General features: G+C 42.3%; 1 protein-coding gene and 1 long non-coding RNA gene across 4 annotated transcripts in view; one reads left to right on the top strand and one right to left on the bottom strand.

Annotated features, from left to right (window-relative positions):
* The first annotated feature begins 147 nt into the window (after positions 1 to 147).
* On the top strand, positions 148 to 19097 carry LOC125428299. The gene is made up of 3 exons (XR_007243801.1): positions 148 to 313; positions 17870 to 17997; positions 18951 to 19097. It is a non-coding gene; the product is annotated as an uncharacterized LOC125428299 (long non-coding RNA).
* SFMBT1 (Scm like with four mbt domains 1) overlaps positions 9923 to 20651 on the bottom strand; it is a 101961-nt gene continuing 91232 nt past the window's right edge. For all 3 annotated transcript variants that reach the window (XM_048488143.1, XM_048488142.1, XM_048488144.1), the window contains 6 exons: positions 18940 to 19049; positions 18667 to 18842; positions 16954 to 17129; positions 16621 to 16866; positions 14310 to 14438; positions 9923 to 13707 (listed from right to left, as the gene is read on the bottom strand). In XM_048488143.1, coding sequence (XP_048344100.1) covers positions 13567 to 13707; positions 14310 to 14438; positions 16621 to 16866; positions 16954 to 17129; positions 18667 to 18842; positions 18940 to 19049 — 978 coding nt within the window. In that variant the 3' untranslated portion in view covers positions 9923 to 13566. The remainder of the gene's footprint in view (positions 13708 to 14309; positions 14439 to 16620; positions 16867 to 16953; positions 17130 to 18666; positions 18843 to 18939; positions 19050 to 20651) is intronic.

Here is a 20651-nt window from a genome sequence, read left to right as displayed (position 1 = left end):
GGGGATTCCACACGCAACGCTATACGTCTGGGCCGCCGAATGACGCCTGTCAATGCCGATTGGCTTAGCTTGAGGTCTCGAAGGTGGAACTAATGGCGAGCCCGCTCCGGGGCGGAGCTTAGTTCCTTAAAGTTCCAAGATCTTGGCAGTGGGTGAAGCACTTGGATGAGACCGTAAGGAGAGGTACTCGCCGCCCTTCGCTCGGGCCGTCGCCGGTCTCCACTTGGAAGTCAGTGGGGATTTCTCCAGTGAGAGCGGGGAGGAAGCCTCACCGGACCGTCTTCCGAGAAAGGGCGAACTGAGCAGGGAGGAGGTGGGTATCGGGCAGAGTGTCTTGCCTGAATGAATTACCGCTTGTATGACCTCGAATGATGTTCGTTGTTTGTACAAACTGCATGGATTTGATGCATTCGGTGCTTGGAAGATGAAAGGTAGGATGTATCTAAAAAGACACATTTTTTAAAAATTAACATGCCTCCACGTCGCAAGATCTGAGGGTTCGAGATAATCCCCAACACACACGCTCGAGGGAGACCAGACTGTTAGAGCGCTGTGTTTCATTACTCCTCCTAATAAAAGTTGATGTATCGCCAGCAGTACTGCTACCAAGGACGTAGGTAAGGGGGGGGGGGGTTCCTCGGGTTCAGACCCCGCCCCATGGCATGTCCGAAGCTCCGCCTGCCCCCCCCCCCCGTTTGTGGGTTTTTGTATTTTTAAGTGTTTTTTTTTTTTTGGCCTGCAGGGGGTGCGGTTTTTAGGCTAGCGGCACCAAAATTTCAGGCTATCATCAGGTGACACTCCTGATGATACCAGCCAAGTTTGGTGAAGTTTGGTTCAGGGGGTCCAAAGTTATGGACCCCCAAAAGGGGTGCCCCATCCCCCATTGTTTCCAATGGGAACTAATAGGAGATGGGTCTACCCATTTGAGGGTCCATATCTTTGGACCCCCTGAATCAAACTTCACTAAGTATCATCAGGATAGTCTGCTGCTGATACCACCCCGGTTTTGTGAAGGTTGGTCCAGGGGGTATAAAGTTATGGACTCCCAAAAGTGAGGAAAACATCCCCCATTTGTTTCCAATGGAAGCTAGTATTAGGAGATGGGTCTACCCATTTGAGGTGGTCCATATCTTTGGACTCCCCTGAATCAACTTCACTCAAGTATCATCAGGATAGTCTGCTGCTGATACCGCGGTTTGGTGAAAGGTTGGTCCAGGAGGTACAAAGTGCTATGGACTCCCAAAGAGGGTGCCTCCATCCCCCATTGTTTCCCGATAGAAGTTAATAGAGGATGCAGGGGCTACACCTTTTGAGAGTCCATATAATTTTCAGAACCTCCTGAACCAAATCTTCACCAAACCTGGTAATATCAACAGGAGAGTCTCTCAAAAGATACTATGAATGCCAGTTTGGTGCTGCTAGCTTAACATTTGTACCCTGACAGCAGGCACCCCCCAAATTCTTCCCCAGAGATTCTCTTTTTTAAATCCCACTTGTTGTGGAGGGGGGGAAGGGCAAAGGAGATTGTAAGCCTTTGAGTCTCCTGCAGGAGAGAGAAAGGGAGATATAAATCCAAACTCTTTCTTCCTCTTCTTAGATCCTTTGGCATATGGATTTAAACGGAGAACCTGAGGTGCCCCTTTAAAACATTGAAAGTGATGTCCTGTCAGGGTGGGGGATAATCCCCCCCACCACCGCATTACTGCCAATATTGTTTTATCTGGCGACCCCAGATTCTCCCTTTTAAGATATTTGGATTTAAAAAAAGAGAAAGTCCTGGGCTCTAATTTACCCAAGCCACCATTGAAAGTGATGTTGTTTGGGGGTGGATTCCAGCATCACAGCAGTCACCCATTGGGGGGTGCGCAAACCTCACATTTTGCACTGAGCTCTATTTTCCCTAGCTACCGCTCTGCCTGGGAGTGGCAGTGAGAGAGAGAAGACTAAGCTGGCTGCCACGGCTGGGGAGCTCCAGCCCGGTGGGGAAGGCCGTGGCGAGGCTATGGTCACGGGAATCTGCCATCCCTTGCCTCGGAGAGCTGCCTTTATAAGCACTTAGGCTGGGAGTGGGGCTTGGGGAGGCATGGCCACGCCCTCAGAGGCAGGTGGGGGCATGGCCTCACCCCAACCCCCCCCCCCCCCGTAAAAAATCTATACCTACGTCACTGACTGCTACTTAGGTTTTTCCTCATCCCTGTATATATTACTTTTCAATATTACTCCGTAGGGAACTTAATGACACTTTTTAGGTGTGGTTTGATTTTTATCATGTAGCACAGTCCAAAGACTCAGTATAGTGAAATCAAAACCACAAATTACAGTCTTAGCTTTGAAACCTGTTTTTATTAAAATAACTAGGAAAAATATACAATCTTTTAAAGATGAACACATGTTTAAATTTACTATACTTTTTGGAACCCCCAGGGGCTGATGGGAATTGTAGTCCATGAACATCTGGAGAGCCGCAGGTTGCAGACCCCTGTCCTAGTCTCTGAAGCAACAGAAAACAAGCTTTCTCCACCTTCAACATGCCTATCATGTCACTCCTTAACCTTTTCTTCTCTAGATGAAACATACCTAGCTCCCTAAACATACCTAGCTTTTGTAGGGTGTCCTTTTACCATTTTGGTTGCCCTCCTCAGGACCCATTCTAGCTTATCAATATCCTTCTTGATTTGTGGTGCCCAGAACTGGACACAGTAGTCCAAGTGAAATCTGACCAATGCAGAATAGAGAGATACTGTTACATCCCTCAATCTAGACACTATGCTCTTATTGATGCAACCCAGAATTGCATAGACTTTCTTGGCTGCCACATCACACTGCTGACTCATGTTTAGTTTGTTGTTTACTAAGACTCTCAGATCCCTTTCACATGCACTGTTGTCAAGTCAGATGTCCCCATCTTATATCTGTGTATTTCATTTTTTCTGCCCAAGTGTAGTATCTTACATTTATCTTGGTTGAAATTCATTTTGTTAGTTTTTGCCCCGCTCTCTAATCTATCCAGGTCATTTTGAATTTTGACCCAGTCCAAAGGATGTAGGTAAGGGGGAGGGGGTTCTTGGGTTTAATCCCCACCATTACGTGTCCAAAGCTCCAACCACCCATTTGTGGGTTTTTTGTATTTTTTTAATGTGTTTTCGGTTTTTAATGTGTTTTTTAATGTGTTTTCATTTTTTAGGCTAGCAGCACCAAAATTTCAGAGTATCTTTAGGAGACTCTCCTGATGATACCACCCAGGTTTGTCTCCAATGGGAGCTAATGGTAGATGGGACTACCTTTTTGAGGATCCATAACTTTGGACCCCCTGAAACAAACTTCACTAAACATAGGTGGTATCACCAGAATTGTCTCCTGATGATACCACCCAGGTTTGGTGAAGTTTGGTTCAGGGGGTCCAAAGCTACGGACCCCTAAAGGGGGTGCCCTATCCCCATTGTTTCCAATGGGAGCTAATAGTAGATGGGGCTACCCTTTTGAGCGTCCATCACTTTGGACCCCCTGAACCAAACTTCACCAAACCTGGGTGGTATCAGAAGGATTGTCTCCTGAAGATACCCTGAAAGTTTGGTTCTGCTAGCTTAACAATTGCACCCCTGACAACAGGCACCCTGCAAATTTCCCCAGATTCTCCTTTTGAATCCACCCTCTTCGCCATGGATTTAAAGGGAGAATCTGAGGCCTCCAGTTTAAACATTGAAAGTGATGCTATTTCAGGGTGGGGGATAATCCACCCCAAAACAGCACCACTTTCAATGTTGTTTTAATTGGAGACCCCAGATTCTCCCTTTAAAGTGGATTTAAAAGAGAATCTGGGCTCCCTAGTTTAAACACCATTGAAAGTGATGCTGTTTGGGAGAGGATTCCAGCATCACAGCGGCCGCCCATTGTGCGTGTGCGTGTGTGTGTAAAACTCAGATTTTGCACTGGACTCCATTTTCCCTAGCTACATCTCTGCCCCGAGGGGAGGGCAGAAGGGACTGTCAGCTGCCAGCTGGGAGCCCAGCCGGTGGGGGTGCAGGCAGGGCAGGGCAGGGCAGTCTGCCATCCCTGGCCTTGGAGAGCTGCTTTTATAAGCACTGAGGGCAGGGGCAGGGCTTGGGGAGGCATGGCCACACCCCCAGGGGTGTGTGGCGGCATGGCCCCCCTGAACCCCCTCCATAAAATCTATATTTACATCACTGCCCTGTCCTCTGGGGTATTAGCTCTCCCTCCTAATTTGCTACTTAGGGAGTTCCACAGCCATTTTACCAGAGTCTATTAAAAACAGTATTGCTATTTAAAGTATTTCGTCAGTCACTGTGAGAACTTTTAAACTGAAAAGTTATAAGTGCATTATATCCATAAAATATTGGCAATTGTTAGTGATCAAATACTTACCTGCAGGGATAAAGCTGCAAGCTGCAAATGTTAACAGAAAAATTCTATGTGATACTGGCAAAACAAAAGACTTGATGTAAGTTCAGAGTCTAATTTAAATATACAGCAATCCTTGCAAAGTAGCCCTGCTTCATTGGCTTGCAAACCAGAGATAGGTAGCCCTTGCAGACATTATGCTCTAAGTCTCCTTAACCACGCAAAAACAAGATGCTGATTTTGTGCATAGTTGCAATGTAAGGGTTGCCATAAGCTGACTGCAACATATAGTGTGTCTTATACTGCTTCTATTGCACTGTTTTCTAACTTCAAATCTAATCATATTACAATGTTTATTTCAACAATGTTTATTTATTATATCTTCTACTCTTCCTATTGCATTGCCAAATTTTGTAATCCATCTTGAACCTCAGTGAGAAATGTGGATTATAAAGTAACTAAATAAAATCTTTGCTACAAATTCAAAGGAACCCTTGCCTTGTCAGATTTTTTTGTTGTTGACACTGCTAGTATGACTTTGAGATGATCCTTTTACTAATGTTTGGAAGCAGTTTGGGGATGAGAAAATTGCTGATCTGGGTTTCTGACAACATTAACAGCACTGTGTCTGAAGAAAGGTAGTATTTCCATGGCTCGCAAGCTTGAAGAATTTGATTGGCAGCATTTTTTAGTTGTTAGTAAATGTGTTTGTTCTGCTATGTTTTGGGGCTTCAGGCCTTCATCTCCATTTACCTGTAGTAATTACTTATTCTATTTTATGATTCCCATCTGTTGAAGGCTTTTCTTGTTGGTTTGTTTTAATTTGCTGCCTTTGGCTCAGCTTTATGGTAAATTTGCAGGGCTCCCTTGGGAGCAGAGTCAATGCATGTGTGGAGCCCAGACGCTGGAGTCAATCTTCCACTTAATTTTTTCCTTTCAAGTCTTAAGCTAAATCCAGAGCTTCCATGCTAATTCCTGTTCTAGCAATCTGACTTTACTGTTCTGTGTATTACCATCAGATAGCTATAGGAAGATTACAAAAACTCCTATTAAATACATTTTAGCATCTCTGACCATTCATGCAGAAATGTTATCTCTACCATATATTTCAGTTTAATCTCATTTTTTACATACATAAATGTTTTAAGCACTGTGCCACTCTGTATGTATTAATGCATTTTAGCCTATCGTAGTTTTATTGTCTCCTTGGCTGATTCCGCATGGGCCAAAAACAGCAGTTTGAAAATGGTGTGAAAATGGTGTAAAAGGGTTTAAAATGGTGTAAAAGGGTTTATACTGTTTTCACACCACTGTTTTTGGCCCATGCAGAATCAGCCCTTGTGTAACTGAGACCCAATGGCCAAATTTACCAAGTCCAACAGACTTTTTGGACTATTTCTCTGACTAGGGTGAGCAGAATTATCAAGTTCAGAAGAGTAAAGAGACTCCAACTGCTGCTAATCACCACATAACCTTCTCTTCACCAAATTAAACATACCCAGCTCCTTAAGTCTCTCCTCATAGGGCATGGATTCCCGACCTTTTACTATTTTGGTTGCCCTCCTCTGGACCCATTCCATCTTGTCAATATCCTTCTTCAATTGTGGTGCCTAGAACTATACACAATATTCCAGGTGAGGTCTATATAGAATTAAAGTAGCATGTAAGGCTAAGGGAACATGCAACTAAAAGCCTGTATTACAAGAGCAGAAAAGACATGTATCCAAAATGGGGATTATGGAGAGTGCCTTTCTTAATAGCTTTATGAAAATGTAGTAGGGAAATTAATCAAGGGCATGCAATACTTGCCAGTGTAAGGAACCTGCCACATTTTTGGCACAAATGAATGGACAAAACATGCAGCTGTCGGCCTATTTCTGAACAAGGCTTTGTCAACAAATATAATATTAACACAGAGACAGCTATTAAGAGAGTGTCTGCATCTAGGATAATGATCCAACCAAAATCTTCAGTAGCAAATGTTGAATTCCACTCTGGTGGTGCCCCCAACAAATTGAATCCAGGACTTGAAATGAGTTTATGAATCTTGAAGTTTTCCCAAGCTTTGCTCAACAAACACAAAGGCTCTCAGTATTGCTGTAGCTGATGCAAAATCATGAACTTCACCCCCCACTCTGTTTTCATCCCTTGGTAGACATTCCATTTAGTGCCTTCGATACATGGTACAATTTAGAGAGTATTACATTAAAAGTGAGACAGAAACATACAAGCGTTATATAGCCTAGGTCCAGGCCTATGTGATTATACACTAACAGTTAAATGATTAAGATTGGAATAATTTCCCTCTCCTGAAACAAGGTACTTTTATGTTTGCAAGTAGCTACTTCTTACCATGAATTACAGTTGTAATGGTGAATGGGACACCCATCAGCATTGAATTGATCTTTGCCCTTTGATGATGAGTCATCTGCTATACTATCAACTAAGTAAAGGAAGAAGACGACTTTATTTACGGTCAATGACCAAATATCTAAGAAAAGGCATATAAATGTGTGATCTAATATTTGTCTTGCCATAGGTCACAAGACAAAATCTTGCGAGGTGATTCTGTATCAGGAATGTGGAAATCAACCCAGAGTCTTTGGCATTTTCTGTGGCTGAATTATATAATAAGTGAAGATACACTTTATTGTATGGTGTACATTGTATCAACTGTTTTCAGCATTCAGAAGCATTTGTTTTTGGGCCAGAGAACAAGTCATGGAACCACTTCCACATTAATTAGAAAGTTTTGTCTTCACTGAAGAACGTTTCCCTGCATACAAAAGATGCACAAGTGAACATAAGAAGAGCCTTGCTGGATTAGACCAGCCCCCCCCACCCCCCCCGAGTCCAGCATCCTGTCACAATAGTGGCCAGCCAGTTCCTCGAGAGGGCTACTAATATCAGGGCATAGAGGCTGCGGCTTTCCCCTGATGCTGCATCCTGGCACTGGTATTCAGAGGTTTACTGCCTGTGAATGTGCAGGTACCCCCTTTAGTCACCAAGGCTAATACTAACTGAAAGACCTACTTTTTATGAATCTCATTCCCTTTTAAAGCTATGCCAGCACTACATTCTCCTGTCAGAACTAGGGATAGGAATTCTCCCACACAAACTTTAAATTCCCCTTCTGGCTAGATAATGGTTCCTATCTGACACCATCTCTTTCATTCAGCCAGCTTTTTTGGTTCTCACACAAAGTTCAGTAGATGAACTAATCTGTTTTTAGAACCTAATCTAGGAAATTTCATTTCTCTACAAGTATATTCCACTCTTTGGCTGGAATAGGGTCTTTTTCCCTCAAATGCCCTTTTCCTGCCAACAGGTTTAATGCAGAAATACGAAATATGTTTGAATCCGCCAGTTCCAAGAGTTCCAACCAGTAATCCTGTGAACAGCCTTGAGTTCTGGCACTCCCAGCACATCACTGTCGCAACAGGCTGTGAAGAATTAACCCTTCACAGTCAGGTTTTTCCACCTTTGCATGCTCCCAGCTTTGGAGTAGCATTAGGCACCATTTGTATACATCAATTTTCTTAGGTCCTTCACGCAAGCCTAGATATGATTTGATTTAAATGAAGGTCAGACTTGCTATCAGATTTTGATTCTATAGCTCCATTAAAGAAATCAAAGTAAAAAATGAGCAGGGCAGTTCTCTGAAGTCACTGGGCTTAGAAAGGTTAACTCTTGTCAAGGGTGGTATTGTTAGGCACAGGCACAACCCTGTAACCTATTCTGACACCTTTTCAAGACCTCTTTTAATAAACAAAAAAGTCATCTGGAAGTTTTACTGGGAGTGGGGGTGGAGTCTCATCGATTATTACTGCCTTGGGATGAAATTATTTGTGGTTTTCATTAACCAAGGTAAAATACTAACTCGGAACTCTTAACTGTTGCAACCAACAGTTTTGACACTAGCAGTCTGCAGACATATCTATCTGAGGGATTTAAAATGAAAAGAGATTTTATTGTATAGGGCAAGTTTATTGCTGAGAGGGACAATTGTAAAATACTTGGAACTTTAATCTTTGGGCCCCCAGGCCCTTTCCGCACGGGCGTTAAATGGCGGCCTGGGGACGGCAAAAATGCCGTCCCCAGGGAGCCATTCGCACAGGGGGCACAGCTGCTGTGCAGCTGTGCCTAGCCCTCGCGCATGTGAAGCCGGCATTTCCCCAACCTACGGCTTCGGGGAGCGAGGTTGTTGAAAATACCCGGCTTGGAGCTACTGCCCGATTGAGCGGCTTGCCAGCGGCTCCAAGGCGCTCTCCCCCCCACCCCCACCCTTTACTTACCTAGTCTCCGGCCCTCCGGTGTGTCGCCGAGGCCTGGGGACACGCCCCCCTGCCCTGCGACGCTGAAAGAGGCACGCAGGGCCAGGGGGGGCGTGTCTCCAGGCCTCAGCGGCTTCTGCCGGGTCGGCTGGGCGCCCGGTCGGCTTTCTCGCGGCGCCATGCGTCCCTGGCTGTTTCTGGGACCGTTCATCTGCAAAGCGGTCCCAGGGGATGGGTCGGCAGCGGCGAATCTTGCCCGACCAACCCTGATGACTTACATCGTCTTGAAGCAGCCCCAGTGACATGTTATGTATGACTATGGTAATGCTCTTTCCCAATGACACTGAACAATATTCAACTTATTGACACAAAAGGAAGCAAACAGCAATTTAAGTGTTTTTAATTTTCTTACAACCACTTAAAACGGTCATGAAGTACCACAAAATTATATACATTCTTTTACAGAAAAAAACAAGCAAAATAATCTAAAATATTTTAAAACCCTTTAACTGATATACCTATTCAGCAAAAGAGAATATTTTCATGTGCATATTTCTCCATTTTTATATTTTACCCTTAATGCACGCATATATATTTATATATGTATTTATATATATTAAAATCAAGGAAAAATACAGCAAGCAGGAGGGGCAACACAATATACATTTTAAAATTCTTAAAAAATAAAAAAGAACAAAGCAGGAAAAGTGCATGTCCAATGAACTATTACAACAAATAGATCAACATATATGCTGGCAGTACCTGCCCTAGGGGCTCTTCCAAGAGATTTCTGATTGTCTGTAAACATCAACAGAATTGGTTTAGAGGAGGATGGAAAGAATGGGTGTATGCATGTATGTACACGAATGTGCTAGGTAATGGTGAAACAGGATAGTAGCAGATGATGACTGGCATGAAGTTTTAACAGACGTAGTCAAAGCAACTGTCCCAAGTCATGGTTAAACGGACAAAGTCTTCTTTTCAATTACTTCTATCCAGCCACTCAAGTCCCAGCTGATCAGTACTACTCCTACACATTTGATGCCACAACACTTGGGGTCTGGAAGAAGCAACTTGCTGCCTTCTTCAATGTTCAGCAATTCTTGCTGTTTGACTGAGAAATTGCAGTGTGAGGACTGTCTACAGCACAGGTGTCAAACTCACGGCCCTCCAGATGTTATGAACTACAGTTCCCATCATCCCCTGCCAGCATGATGCTGGCAGGGGATGATGGGAACTGTAGTTTATAACATCTGGAGGGCCAGGAGTTTGACACCTATAGTCTACAGGTTCTGATGAGCAGATAGCTAATATGGAACAGCCATTGTACTAATAGCCTCTTCCAGTTTTGCTCCTATATAATGTAATTGACATCATCCGAGTTCACTGCCACAGTGCAAGAGTGTGTGTGTGTGGCAGAGGTATTGCACACATGCAGTTAACATCACTGCTCAAAATCCATCCTAACTTTCCCCCTTAAGCAAGTTCACATAAGAATGATTTGGTAAAAGTTAAAATGTCAGAACAAGTTCCTAGCAAGCAAGCATACACTTATGAGGTTTTCAGGCAAAGGCGATTCCTTTGTGCTTAGCAAATCTTGGGTATTTTGAAAATTTTCACAGTAGGCAACAATCTTAGACAAAGCTGAAAATTGCTAAAATTTGCTTTGTGTAGAATATTGATCTTTGTTCTTGGTAGTCTGACATTTGGCAACACATCTTGTGTGAAATTAATAAAACTTCACAATATTTACAGAGAGGCAGAGGCAAATATGTACACTGCCTGTTCTGGAGCTAAACTTCACAATTTGGCATATTTATGAAATATTCTACTTCTCATATACTATTAAACTCCTTTGAGCTCATTAGCCTTTGGTGAGTAATGCATACAAAACCTCTGCACACTGTACGAAAAAGATGTGCCAGAGTCAGAAAGTAAATGTTACAATATATTGCTATTAATTTAATAACTGACTAATTCTATCTTCTTCCAAAGCATTTATGGGATAGGGAAAATTAAGGTTCCCCTTAATGGCTCAATTATACTAGGATTTACATATGACAGATACAGAAATTATAACATTGTCAAATTCTCTCCCTAAGCCCAGTTTTCTTCAAACCCAGAATTTGGTACAAGTTCCATGTATTACTGAATTGTTACTCTTCTAAGCATTACAGAAGTGGCACCTATACTCAGTGTGTTAAGTCCAGGGCCATTTCAGTTTTTATTAGTAGTGTGAAACACTCTATGTGCTTTAATATGGATCAATTTTACAGGTTAATATTTTTCTAGCTCCTCTTGGAAAACTGCAGTTTAAAAAAAAAACAATCAGGAAAATCTGCTTTATTGCCCACATCTAAGTGAGCAGTACATAATTATTTATTTTAATGTAGGTCTTTGTGTAATGGCTAGCCCATAGAGACATGAAAATTATGTTTACCTTTCTCTGATCTCTACTTTGGGAAATGTATACAGCAGAGCTTAAAGCCAATGAGGTATGCAGGCACTCACTCAGAGTGGGAATATCATTGGCACAGTAAAATATACAATGTTATCTAACTTTGCAGACTTTCCCCCATTTCTCTACAATAGCACAAGAGCCTTTTAAATGTCACATCAGTACTAAGTCAGATAAGACTCCAACTGAAACTATTTGGGCAATAAATGAAAAGAGATGAAGGGTTTTGTAGATGAAGTCACATTTTTACTGAAGTATGAGAATATTTCAGAACTATTTAGGAAGTGAATGCTTTGTAGATTGTGTCAAACCTTTTACACCCCAGCCCAAAAGAACTGCCTCAAGAAATACAAGTACCCGTGTGTTGCATAGAAATGACTTACTAAGAGTAACAATGGAAAGATCTCTGTTTTTGAAACTCCCTACATGGATCCCACTGGGACCAAAGACAGAAATATCAGCTTATAAATATATCCTGGATAGCCAGCACCTACTCCACTGGCCTCAAAAACGGTTGAATTATTTACAGCAATGCATGAAGTATGAACTTTTACTTAAAAAACCCTGAAAAATATTACACATAAAAATGTGTATATATGAAGTTCTTATGATTACCTTTATGATTTTTTTTGTCAAAAGGTACCCAGTAGCTGCCCATTTAACAGAGCAAAAGATACACTGAAGTTGAATAATGGGAAAACTGAGTTTTTCCTGTGCCAAATAGAGGTGATCACTCACACACAAAATCTATTTCTTATAATGAAATGACCAGCTGAATAGTACGAACTTCAATATACAAATATAGCTGTAAACTCAGCTTATGAGTTAATTTACAGAGCATTCCATCTACTAGATCTACTTTGGCTGAATCCCAAAGTATGAAAGCTCTGGAGAATCATTCAGCAGCCACCTTCAAGGATCTCACATAGATAGGAAGCTCTTTTAAACGAAAGTTCCTTTAAGACATCTTTGTCCAAAACAGGATGTCCTAAACATGGATGTTCCCAGACAATCCCCAGAAATACAAGTTTCAACTTGTACATCCCAAATATCCAGAGATCAAAGTGGCCAAATATGTTTCAAATTTAACACAAATATAATGGACAGAAAGGATATCTCAGCAGAGGGGAAAAAATGCAAAAAACCTGGATCCTAATCAGTTTGAACCACACTCACTCTACAGAATTCAGCTGTAATTCTTCAGTAGTTATGCAGCGACCGAGAGTTGCTGCAATAGCAGGAAGCTGTTCTATGGACAAGCATTAATCAGCAAAAGAAACTGAAAACATATTGTTGAGTTTTCTCTACATTAAGCCAGGGAAATCATGAGGAGATTCATGGAACCCCATCTGTCAATGTGACCCGCAGTCATATGTACTGTATGAACTGTGTCACAAAAAACATCATAAGTAATGTTCCATTGTATACTTAACTAGAAGAGGGAAAGACCATTCTATTCATGCTTTTATGAGACAACAACAATTATCTGAAAAAACTCATAATATCTGAGAACTGGTATGAGCTGTACCTTTCTACTTATCCCTCTTTAACATAGGGCTCAGTTTTCAAACAAATGATTACAAGAGAGAAAACATCATCCCCGTTATCAGTTCATTTTCCCTTCAAAAACAGCATCTTACTAACATCTTTTCACAGAGAACAAATTGCATTAATGTAGGTGTCACTGTTTCTCTGCAGCTTTTTGTTAAAAGGAGAACCATATGCTAACATTTACGTTTCTTCTTTTTTAAAATTTTTGGGCCTTTAACAGCAGCATTTCAGGCAGAAATTTCAACAAGCCTCTCCTTTATCACCACCTTTTCATGACAGGGAAAACTGTCTACTAAAGACACAGAGCTTCTGTCATTAGAAACAGAATATCTGGACTTCAGCAAAATACCTGTTGTGTAGCCCTATAGGATCTTTTCAAATGAATGTATTTATCTTGTAGCACTTTCAATTTGCAGAGGTAGAAAGCAAGCTCCAAAATAACATCACAAACAAGTAAAACTTGACTATACTTTTTTGTTTACAGGCTTTTGGCCACCTCACCTTGACGCACTAAGCTTTCCTTTTAAAGTATTATTTTAAGACAAAGAACATTGGGACAGTCCTGTGAATGTTAAGGGGAGATTTCCACCAAATTGCATTCCCTTAGACATGCTGTCAGTTTGGCTCTTTCCAGACCATAACAAGAAAACAGTATTTCTCCCCTCAGAGGAGAGACATCAAACCACTTTTATTTCTTAGAAGAAAAAGCTCTGATGTACAGAATGAGCATTATTTGAGAAGATAGCCAGGAATGCATTAACATTTTGCTCCAGGAGTCTTTTCCCTTCTCTCAAAGTGCAAGGCTGCAAATGCCAGTTTATAAGCAGTTTCCATGAGATCTTCCTTGACTTCCCCTGCTGAAGGAAGAGCAGGAGACTGCAGTTGTGCTTCAAAAATTCAGTTTCAACTTGCTGCCCCCCTCTCCTAGTTAGCAAACTGCTGGTAGAAGGCAAATTTCACTCTTTCAATGTGATGGCAAAGTTTAATGGCTGGACCAAGCTTCAAATCCATGCATTCCTGAACAGTAGGAAGAGTAAGAAGGAGAAGTGCCTGTCCATCTATTTCCTGCCAACGAACAAAACAAACAGAGAGTCAGAATTTAAGGTCTTCTTTCTGCTTCTTAGTTCTGGTTTCAATCAAAAATTTACTGCATTTTCTCCATTAAAAAAAGAAAGAAAACTATAGCTCCATTCTGAACTAAACAGGCATCCATCATGATGCTCAGAACAGTGGTAAATTTGTTGTGCAACTGAAACCTAACAAACAAGCTTACAAGATACTGAGCAATATAATATTCTTAGGGAAATATAAATGTGCCCGGACCTGGATAGCCAAGTTAGCCTGATTTCATCAGATCTCAGAAGCTAAGCAGGACTTACCTTGACAAGTATTTGGATGGGCAAACTCCAAGGAATACCAGGGTTACAACAGAGGAGGCTGGCAATGGCTAATCACCTCTTAACGTCACTTGCCTTGAAAACTACTAGGGGGTCATCATAGGTCAGATGTGACTTGATGGCAAAAAAAGTATAAACATGGGGATCATAAAGGCCATTTTTGCCATAATATCACTGGGATAGATGCCATTCCATTTCTTTTTAGCAAGATAACCTGTTCCATCTGTTTAACTGGCAGTTAACATTAAGGAAACACAGATAGTGTATTACCTGATCCAGAAATATTCTAGCTAATGGAGCACAGTCTGTGGACCTGAGGAATCGCACAACATCAGCTACGCTCCATTCCAAAGGGTTGCTATCCAGCTGCAGCTTTTCACCAACTTCTATCTTGATTTCCTGTTCCACAAAACCCAATTACAAAACAAGACTATTGAATACACGCTACTTTTTTTTCCTCTACAAACCTCTCAAATGGAACTCCATATCAGTTAATGTACTCCACACCATGAACCAACCATTTTGAATTCTCAGTGCCAGTTGTTTGGATAACCAGGAGAAGCTTGCATTGACGAAGCTAACTCAAGAAATGCTATCCATATACTCCAATGCAGAATTCCAAAGAATCTCGGCATTCACAGGTGTACAAAAATATATGCCTTGCTATTGCAGGACAAAATTGTGCACAAATGGGGTATTATTTTGAGGGGAAATACAACAAAACCAAGCAACCATAAGCTGTTCAATGGAACATATCTATTTTTATACACAGCCAAACCTCTTACCCTTCCACCATCCCACTCTTTACTCATCCCAATAATGTGTGCACGGCTTAGTATTATCCATCCAGTGTAGCACAATTGGGATTTTCTCCCTATTTTTATAGGGAGTTTATATTTTTTTATATTTTTTCTGTTGCTTGGCAATGTAGTGCAAGGTGTGTTAATTTGTTTCTGCTACTGATGGCAAAGTATACTAGTAACTAGCATATTAATAATTGTATATACCATTCTGCTCAGACTATTAACTAGGTAAACATTTACACACAAAAATTCAACATTGTGCCACACACCCTGAATCAAAGTTTGGGTTATGTACTATAAGTTGCAAGCTGTAATTTTTAACATAGTTCAAAGAATCAGTCACATTAAATCTGTATTAAAAACAGAATTTCTTTTAAATTCTAATTATTTCATATGGTTTTAATATGCTTAGAGCATTTTGATCTATTAATATTAACTGAAAGCTCAATTTCCCAGAAACAATCCTAACCTATAATTGTCTAAGTTTTTGGAATGTCCGATGATGAACCCTTAGCAAATTGTTGTGCAGGACTCTTTTGCAGCCAAGCCCTGTGAATCCTGCACGGCAAATGGCCAGCTCTCCTGTGCTGATGTTTATCACTTTTGCTACCTTTCCTGATGCCTCCCAAACACTTCACAACCTTACCCGTGAGGCCCGCCACCTCAGACTGCTGCCAGTAGCTGCCTGACGCTTTACACTGCTGTCTGTTGCCGCCTGATGCTTTACACCACTCACCGCCACCACCAGACTGCTCCCCAACAGGCAAGTCCATTAGCAAGACCAGGCTTTGGGAAGCAAGATGGGGGGAGAAGTGGGTCCAATCCTGCATGCTGCACTCAGCACACTGACTCCAGCATGCAGGATCAGGGGCCCCACCTCCCTTCCCAAGATCTCTGGGCTCGAGGTGAGGGGAGAAGTGGGTCCGATCCTCTGTGCTGGACTTGGTGCGCTGAGTCCAGCATGCAGGATTGAGTCCCACAAACTGCTTGCCAACCTCCACTTGGGGCCTGAAGATCTGAACTTACCACTGATCTCCAGGCCACTGAAGCCACCTCCCCTGGAGAAAATGGCTGCTTTGAAGGGTGGACTGTTGGTTGTTGTTGAGTACATCGTTAGCCAAAGCTGGATTCCCCCCCCCCCCCCCCCTTTAAATTACACAAACAGCTTGCCAACCTCCGGGTTGGGTCTGGGTATCAGAACTTACCACTGATCTCCAGACTACTGAACCCACTGTCTATTCAGCACAATGGATTTTGATGCTATTTTTAAATGATCACCTATACACTAGAGCCAAGGTTGGTCTAATCCCAAGAACCAGAGTTTTTAGGAACAGCACATTTTGACCCAACCTAAAGCTCAGAGTCTTGCAAGGAAGCAAGTGCCTCCAAGCTGGCTCCATGTATACAAGCACTACATGCAGCATGCATGACTACCCCACCTATGGAGTATTCCTGTGCCATGTCAGCACTGGGGGTGACCAATCACAAGCAAAGGGTGGAGTTGTGCATGTGTACTTGTCTTCAATGCACAGAATCACAGAATAAAATACAGGTCATCTAGTCCAACTCCCTGCTTTATGAAGGGTCTGCCTAGACTGAGAATCCCTGCTGCTGGAAGGCTGCCAGTGAAGCAGCTCCAATATGTAAGAACAATGCAGCCAATTGGTGGGTTATTATTTTTTTTAAAAAAGATGTCCTTTAAAAGTTCCAATACTTGTCAGGAGAAATTATTTTATACTTCTTCCCTGCTAAGATTTTTTTTTTAATGTCAGACATACCTTTGGTGAAGGAGGCTTATTTTCATCATCTGAGAAAGAAAAAGTACGTAGCTTCCTTTTCCTTTTGTCCCGGTCTTGAGCCACAAAATGTGACTGCTCGCTCTGTGTTGGTGAGGAAGACAGTGATTTCTTCTCTGACACTTCAGATTCTTCCAGCAGTTCATCTTGGTGGTCTGAGGCGCTGTCCTCTGTTAGGGATTCTTCATCCACTTCATCCTGGTCATCATCATCTTCACCCCCGCTGCCCTGAAATGGTACAGAAAACATATTCTGACATCAGCATATCGTATCCAGGAGAGGAGGCATTAAAATTCTCTCTTAATAACGGCATACTTGAGGTGAACCAGCTGGTGTGTTATCCACAGAGGTAGATCGTTTCTTCTTATGAACAAAGAAGTTTTTCCGCTTCTTTCTTTTCTTGCTTGCCTTCTTCATGCTTGCTTCTATGTTGCTGTGGATACCTGGCGGCCGGCCAATCCTTTTGTTTCTTCTCTTCCCATAGTAATGAGCTACAGGAATTTAAAAGAAGAGTTTCTTGCCATGAAACTTCAAGAGTCATCATCATGTCTTAGTTCATAGCAGTAAGAGACTTTACAAATAGGAATTATTTTGGATTTTGTAAATGTGGGTTATTTGATCTTTAGAAAATAGCACTTGGGTATCCACCTTAAAAAGGCTGACCAACAGCACAGAACGTATTCAGTAATACAACACTGGCACAGTTATTCTTGGGGCAAGCCAATTGTTTTGATGTCAATACAATAGTTAAGATTCAGTCTCCTCTGAGTATAGGTTATGAACTGTGTGGAAGCGATGAAAGGAAGAAATTGCACTGTCCCTACTGTGGATCCAGCTAGCTGAGCATAAAGATGAAATACCATACATGGAGAAGAATATGTAGGAACCATGATGGAAAGACATAGAGGGGGAAAGAAAACAAAGAGATTAGAAGTATGAACATAGAGAGAGTTCGTAAAGCAACAAAAGTTGTCTGCTAGCAGAAGCAGAAGGGAAGAAGTGGAGTGTGTCCGACTGAGGGGTGACCAATGAAGAGCTTACCTCTGACAGTAGAGACAGCACAGAACAAAGGGAAGATTTAGTACTTCACAAAGGCTTAACTGGAAATAGCATATAATATGGCTTTTTTTTTTAATCCAGGGACCAGTTACAGTCATCTAGAAGTAGCCCTAAGTGCTTATTTTTCTGGATGCCAATACAAAATTGTATTCAACTTTTTCTCCCCCCCAAGGCACAAGAAAGAAACATTTATGATAAATTATGAAGAAATTGGGTGTTATTCTGAACTACCCGATTCTTTTCCACAAGGAGCGCTGATACGAACTTAACAACCTCAACATTGAGATTATGAAAAAACAGGTAAGGACAATTATACTTAACAAGTACTCTTTGAAATTAATCTTAACTTTATATGGATGAATAATGGACACAGGGTCAACGTAGCATAGTAATATGATTCCGACACACTGGTTCTTCCGCACAAACAAACTAAGGGGGATATGACCAGGAACTTTAAGCACACTGGGCTGCATTTACTGCAAAATGTGTTTTGCAAATAGTGACAAAAATCAACACTATTTCTCAACTCGCTAAGAGCCAATCCAGTTCCCAGAGGCAGCCAGGGACAGGATGAGGCAGAAGAAACAAAAAGCCTCCCCAGTCACCCAAAAGTCCTCCACAGGGAAAAACAGAGTGCCCTCCCCATCACCAATGTTCCTGGGACGAAAGCTCAGTGGGAGTGGACTCCGCTTCCAGGAACAACCCAGTTGCGCTGTCCTAAAAGTTAAACTGACGCAACTCTGGAGCCGTGGAGTTGGATGCTGTGGAGATCTGGAGCACCAGCCACCCTGTTTGTCCTCCAAGCCAGTGTAAGTGATACTTACGCCACTGGCTGAGAGGGCAAACACTCCAATGGCCTTTCAGCACACCCCTTCCTCAATTTGGATTGGGCTATACATTTCATTCATGGGGTTTTCACATGGATTTTTGCATCAATTAACACAGATAATCTGCAATATTGTTACTCACTATATTTGGTTTTTGTCAAAACAGAGCAGTTCTCTGAACATTTGTCGAGCACCATTTGAGGCCCAAAGAGATTTGGACAACACTCCAGTTTGATGCAGGTCTGCCTACAGAATTCTGCCACCCGATCAGCTGTTCTTACAACTTCCACTGTGGCACGATAGCTCTTTCCTTTATACCTGTAGCAAGAATAATATATGATTATCAAGTGGGCTCCTGGATTATAATTAACCATTTTTTTAAATTACAGAAGCCATGCAACTTTTAAAACTTTACTTTGCTTTCAGGGTTTCTCCATATCCATGCCACGCAGCTTCCTCATCCAATTGTATTTCTCTAAGAACACGGCTGGGTTTATAAGCAGCATTGATCAACAGAGAGAGAACCTGAAAAATGTAAAAATAAAGAAAAACATCAAATGACTTGCCCATAAAGAAATGCATTTTTCCATTATTCTCACTTTGAGAATGATTACGGTTGCCAGTATGCCAGTACTAGAAATAAAATACGCAAGCAGAACAATGATTGGTGATCATCAAAAATAAAACTGCCAGTATCATGGTGCCTTGATCTATGGCATGGTCTTATCTGGAATAAAAGCCAAAGCCAGCCGGCCAGTTCACAATAGAAACCGAGGCCGTTTCCGCACGGGCAGAAAATGACGGCCTGGAGACGGTAAAAACACCGTCTCCAGGCCGCCATTCGCACGAGGGGCGCAGCTGCAGCGCAGCCGCGCCACCCTCGCGCCGCCCGCCCAGCCTGGAGCCGGCGTTTCCCCAGAGCGCTTCCTAGCGCTCTTTTTGGGGAAATGCCGCAGTGAAGCCGCTGCCGAGCGAACGGCAGCGGCTTCACTTCGACTCCCCCACCCGGCACTCACCTTGTCCCTGGGCTTCCGGCGCGTCGCTGAGGCCTGGGGACCCCCCTGCCCTGCGCCGCTCGAGCAGGCGCGCAGGAGCAGAAGCGTGTCCCCAAACCTCCAGCATTCTGCCGGAGGCAGAACTCTTTCAGGTAAATTTCTTCCAGGTCGTGCGGGCGCCGGTGCTCCGCGGCGCCGGCTGCCCGCCTCTTCCCGGGACCATCCGTGCGGATGGTCCCAGCGTCTTCGGGTCGGCACGAGAAGCGCCGACCCAGCCGTTTCCGCTGCCATGCGGAAACGGCCCGAGATTCTGTCAAATCAGGAGGTTTGTTAAAGAGCTTAAACGTAACTTCTGCTTTCAAGATAATATTGACTACGGCATCAAAATGCCTCTTATAATTGCCTCAGTTGGTTTACTCCAGGATCTGATGAGCCATATAAGAACATACACAAGATTTTCATGAGCAAATAACCCAGAGTGACAATCTCTAGCAATATTTTTAAAAGATCTATAAAAGGTTTTGCACTCCCAGATTGTGGTTATGAGACCTCTAACTGACAAAGCTGCCACTATGAAGAATAACCAACAACATTTGACATGCAGTAGAAATTCCCAGAGGTAGTTACCATAATCTAAAATGTTCTCAAAGGATTATAGATTTGTCTTAACATATCAATTTACTGACTTGTCAAATCTAATTCTCTGCCCTGGGCAGTTTGATACTATACTGTTCATAGACCAATGTAAGTTATCTTCCATTATACTATCTGGGTATTTCTGCCACACAGTGAATAAATCACAAACTTTACAGAAATCTGAACACACACAACAGCACAGCCAGTGGATATAGATTAGATGAGAATTTGTGTGAATGTATTCACATGCTAAGCACAGGCTATTTATTATACTAGTTGGTCCTTTACAAAGTCAGGGAGAACAACCACTGTGAATCTTTTATCTCAGAAAGGTTTGTGCTGTTATGAGTAATCACAGCAAATCAAATTATGAATGGACCAAGCAGCAGATAACTGAAAGGTGACAACCTGAAACCAAAAGCACTGTATGTTCCTTGATGGCCAAGAATCACCCTTCAATCTTTAGAATACAATTGCCAAGAAAAGTCTGGGCGCA

Source organism: Sphaerodactylus townsendi, linkage group LG03 (assembly GCF_021028975.2).
Source record: "Sphaerodactylus townsendi isolate TG3544 linkage group LG03, MPM_Stown_v2.3, whole genome shotgun sequence".
NCBI classification, from domain to species: domain Eukaryota; kingdom Metazoa; phylum Chordata; class Lepidosauria; order Squamata; family Sphaerodactylidae; genus Sphaerodactylus; species Sphaerodactylus townsendi.
The sequence above is the reverse complement of the archived record's forward strand: the minus strand, read 5'-3'. Positions and strand labels throughout refer to the sequence as shown.